This window comes from Carassius auratus, chromosome 43 (genome assembly GCF_003368295.1).
Source record: "Carassius auratus strain Wakin chromosome 43, ASM336829v1, whole genome shotgun sequence".
NCBI lineage: Eukaryota > Metazoa > Chordata > Actinopteri > Cypriniformes > Cyprinidae > Carassius > Carassius auratus.
In genome coordinates this window covers 7,870,619-7,875,372 of record NC_039285.1, presented here as the reverse complement: position 1 = coordinate 7,875,372, position 4,754 = coordinate 7,870,619, and the positions used below count along the sequence as shown (strand labels likewise).

The window sequence follows — 4,754 nt, the reverse complement described above, 5'->3', positions numbered from 1 at the left end:
TTAGGAAAACCATACTTATACTGTGTTTGACCCCCTTTCGTCTTCAGAACTGCCTTAATTCTTTAGAAATGTTGGCCCATATTGATAGGACAGCATCTTGCAGTTGATGGAGATTTGTGGGATGCACATCCATGGCACGAAGCTCCAGTTCCACCACATCCCAAAGATGCTCTATTGGGTTGAGATCTGGTGACTGTGGGGGCCATTTTAGAACAGTGAACTCATTGTCATGTTCAAGAAACCAATTTGATATAACAAGTGGTTATTTCAGTCAAAGTTGCTCTTCTATCGGCTTGAATCAGTCGACCCATTCTCATATGACCTCTAGCATCAACATGGCATTTTTGCCCACAGGACTGCCGCATACCAGATGTTCCCCCAACCCCCTAAGCGTCGTCCTAGTCCTGTTGAGAAGCGGGGAAACTGGGGAAGGGCGGGGAGTGGACCATGACAGACTTGCGAAAGCTGCCCAAATCCGAGAGAGTCCGTCGGCCGTCCCCGCTCGGTGTTGCACGGTGAAGTTGAAGTCCTGGAGTGCCAGGAACCACCACATCACTCTCGCGTTCATCTCCTTAGCCCAGGCCATCCACTGCAGGGGGGCGTGATCTGTAATGAGAGTGAAGGGGCGGCCGAGGAGGTAATACCTGAGCTCCAGGACTCCCCACTTGACGGCCAGCGCCTCCCTCTCCACCTTAGCGTACCGTTGTACCGTGGGGGTCAGCTTTCGGCTTATGTAGATCACCGGGTGTTCCTCGCCGTCGTGGACCTGGGAGAGGACGGCTCCCAACCCGGTGTCGGATGTGTCCGTCTGCGCCAGGAAGGGGCAGTTAAAGTCGGGCGCTCGGAGAACCGACTCCGTTGTGAGGGCTGCCTTTATCCGGTGGAACGCCGCCTCCGTCTCGGGGGTCCACGGGACCTTCTCCGGTTGTCCCTTCCTGGTCAGATCTGTCAGGGGAGAGGCTAAGGAGGAGAAGTTAGGGATAAAACAGTGATAATATCCTACCAACCCCAAAAAAGACCTGTACCTGTGTCTTGGAGGGGTGCTGCAGCATGGAGAGGATTGCTGCCACCTTCTTCTCCTGAGGTCTGATCAGGCCGCGACCCACCTGGTACCCCAGATACTTTGCTTCCAAGAGGGCCAGGTGACACTTCCGGGGGTTGGCAGTCAGGCCAGCCCAGCGCAGTTCCAGTAGCACCCTCCACAGCCGCTCCAGGTGGTCCCCCCAAGTTTCCGAGTGTAATACCACGTCGTCGATGTACTCTGCCTTGGGCCACACCTCCCGGGCGGCCACGGTCTCAAACATCTGGAGGTACATGGTAACGTCATCGTGGGATGTCATCCTCGGCAGCAGCTGTGTGGCCTGGACACGGGGGTCAGGCAGCGGAGTACGTGCGCCGGCAGCCATACGGAGCGCGGCGAGGTCCCGTTCGGTTTCCCGTTGCCGGGAGGCCATGTGCTCCATAATTTGTTGCTGGTGGATGCTCACCTCGGTGAGGTGCTTCAAGAGTTCTTCCATCGCCGGGGGAGATGACAATCAAACCAGTCCAGCTGGGGAAACACCACGTGGGAAGGGGTCGTCTGTGTCTTCTTCACTGGGGTGAAGAAGGAAACAACGAGTAAGTACAGGTGAGTTCCCCGAAGGGTGGATTTTATTAATAAATAGTGTGGCAGAAGGCGATGAGGTGAGGTGGTCCGGTGTGGGGTGCTCAACTTCCTCTGTGATCTGTGTGCTGTGGTGGTGTGGGTCCGTTGTGCTCTCCCGTGTGCGGTGGGGCTGGTGGTCACACACTGCTCTCTGAAAGCAAGAAAGACAATTTGAGTTAGCTGGCACTCCTAGAGACATCTCTCACCTCTGTGTTCGTTTGCTGTGCTTACATAGGCAGCTCTTGATGAACCGCCGGTTTGGCCGCTCAGCCCGTGACGAGCAGGAGCAGATGTGACTGCTCGGTTTCCAGGGCGACACTGATGAAAGCTCGGGACACGTATCACATTATATAAATAAATAAATAAATATATATATATATATATATATATATATATATATATATATATATATATATATATATATATATATATATATATATATATATTTTAACCCTTAGCATCAAAAGAGTGTTTTTTATATTGTTACAAGTAGGGTTTTATATATTGTTATATTGTTACAAGCAGAAGAACTCTAATTTGATAATGTTTAGAATATTTTTTTCTTAAAAGTACACCTAAAAAAATTACTCAGTCAGCATCTCTTTTGCATGGCCTTTTTAGATGCACAAATTTTCAGCTTATTTTCTCATGCAAAAGCTCTCTTCAGATTCCATATTCGGCTCTTCATGGGGCTTGGGAATATTTTCGGAGTAGTCCTTGAACTTGTCATGCTCTGGTCAGAATTGGCCATCATTAGCAAACAATCCAACCTTCCTTTTGTAGCCAATCCCGACTAACCTACCCCCCACTCCCCCCCCCCCCCCCCCCAACCAAACTAGCATTGCCGCCATGCCTCTCCTCAGCACTCACAGCCCCATCCGTATCTGTCCCATGTCTGCCTCTCCCTTTCTCCTTATCACTCTGTTGTGTGCTAAAAAGCTATTGTCTGTATCATCTGAAGCTCTGTGTGTGCTCACCAGGCATAAGCAGATGAAAAAAAGAAGGACAAAAATGCAGAGAACACTGGTTGGACCAGTGAATAGAAAATTGCACTTAAGTGGCCTTCGTCAGCCCATCACCCAACACTGCTCCACTGGCTCCACACGAAAGAGGCTGTGGGCTCAGGCTGTGAGGGCTAGCCAGGGAGGCCCAGGCAAACTTGAAAGCTGCCATACATTTGCAGCACTCTCAGAAACAAGCATTTCACACCTGAAGCCTTTCACTCGGGGGCCTCTGAGTGTCCCCCTTCAAGGTATTTAATTGGCTATTGCCTCCGAGCTTGTTAAACGGGGCCATTATGTTGAGTCGACAGGCAGCCAAGTATGTGGAATGAAAAGGGTCCTTCTTCCAGATGGGCCAAGGGCATTAAAAATCGCCAGATCACTTCTTGCTGTTGACTGACAGAGAGAAGGCACAGTTCATGTGTAGACACAACAAAACCTCACCTGAACAGAAGACGACAGTGATGAGGGTTGTGTAAAGGTGCGGCATTGTGTTCGAGGAGCGATTCGCAGAAAAAGGATTTGTTTTGACATGCATACAAGCCCATTTAAAAATGACCGTGAACTTGATCACACGCTCACTATTTATTACAGCAATGCGGGGAGAGTGATTGAGGTGGGCTGCGCTACAATACCCTATGGCTTGCTTTCTGAAAGGGCCTTGTATATCAGCAGTTACATGCAAATAATTCTTTGTCGCTAAGTTGTGTAAATCATTCAGAGGGTAGAAGTGAAAAGTGCATGGTTTGATGAAAGGTGTATTTATCTCACCTCTGAAAAATAATTATGCCTGTGTCTTACTGTATATGCAGGAAATGGGAAATGACCTGCAGTACTTCTAAGATGTCTTTTCCGTTTCTGAGCCATCTGCCTCATTCATTCTCTCACAGATTTGCCTGCGGCATCAGGTCCCTCCAATGGCCTTGCTTTTGGGCTAGGAGTGGGGGAAGAGGAGGGGCATGCTGACTCTCTGGACAGCCTTGAGAGGGACCAGTGAAACTTGGTTCTAACTCTGCTTTATGAAGGAAGGGCTGCTGGTTAAGCTTTGCAAAGACTCATGGGAAATCTGTCTCACAGGTGACTCTGACTCGAAACCAATATGCGGTATCACAGACTATTAATAGGGACAAATAATAGTTTAATTAAATATGATTTTTTTCGCTCTCTTTCTCTGTTTGTCTGTGCCAAAAAAGGAATGCAAGAATGAAAAACATAATAAAAATAATTATATGACATTTTAAAAAGATGGGCTATTGCACTTCCATGGCATTAAATAGAACAAAATTCACTGTTCAAATTATTATATTAAATCAGATCTTCCTGAGGACGACAGCTCACATCAAAAAAGCAATTTCCATAGTCACTTTTGTGTAATATTAAAAGTGCTTTTTCACCCTTAACTATTACAAAACCCAAGCACCATATTTTTATTTTAGCAAAGGCAAAGAAAATAAGTGATAAGTCTAAAAACACTTAACTAAGAGAGAAAAATAGAGACCATTCTGCTTTCCCATGCTGTATAATTCAAGAACATGTGACAAAACCTTCTAATTATTCTGTCCATATTTCCCCACTTGCCAGTCACATTTTTTGGGGACTAAAGCTTAAAACACGTTAGCTCACAAATGATCTGTTGTATTTACATTAACACCTCAGCTGGTTGCACAGACGGCCCCTGATGGAAAGCAATCCATTAGAGACATGGCCGTGCTGGGCAGGCACATTCATTCCCTTCTTTATGGTAAATGGCCTGGTCTTAACTGGGACACACACACACAAAATTGTCATTCACAATGTCATTCACAATTGTGAGACTGTAAGCCAAGAAGTGGAGAGTGCTGATCAGATAAATCAGATAGTTTTCACTGAATAGTCTTCAATGTTAACAGATCAAATGATCCAAGCTTTCACAGTTTACACAAAATCACACATGCACATAGGAAAAGTACAAATAATGCATACAGCATTGGTTGGCATTTTCCTGGAGGTCAGGGGCTTTGGGCGATCCTTCTTAATCAAAATCAGATCTTACGAGAGAGATCTAATATCGTGTCACCACATTCGGGTTGAATTGCTGCGCTTGTTGAATCAGTCACTGACATGGAGTA

General features: G+C 46.8%; 1 protein-coding gene across 1 annotated transcript; it reads right to left on the bottom strand.

Moving 5' to 3' along the window:
- Positions 1-293: 293 nt before the first annotated feature.
- On the bottom strand, positions 294-1,517 carry LOC113061227 (uncharacterized). Its single transcript, XM_026230266.1, has 3 exons — positions 1,391-1,517; positions 1,026-1,295; positions 294-945 (listed from the first exon to the last, which is right to left on the bottom strand). The coding sequence occupies exons 1-3, from the start codon at positions 1,515-1,517 to the stop codon at positions 314-316; spliced, it is 1,029 nt and encodes a 342-aa protein (XP_026086051.1). The 3' UTR covers positions 294-313.
- Positions 1,518-4,754: the final 3,237 nt, after the last annotated feature.

Coding starts and splice junctions, on each gene's coding strand:
- LOC113061227 (XM_026230266.1), bottom strand. CDS start 1,517: ATGGAAGAACTCTTGAAGCACCTCACCGAGGTGAGCATCCACCAGCAA. Junction 1,296..1,390: donor CCGTATGGCTGCCGGCGCAC/GTACTCCGCTGC, acceptor CAGATGTTTGAG/ACCGTGGCCGCCCGGGAGGT. Junction 946..1,025: donor AGCACCCCTCCAAGACACAG/GTACAGGTCTTT, acceptor CTCCCCTGACAG/ATCTGACCAGGAAGGGACAA.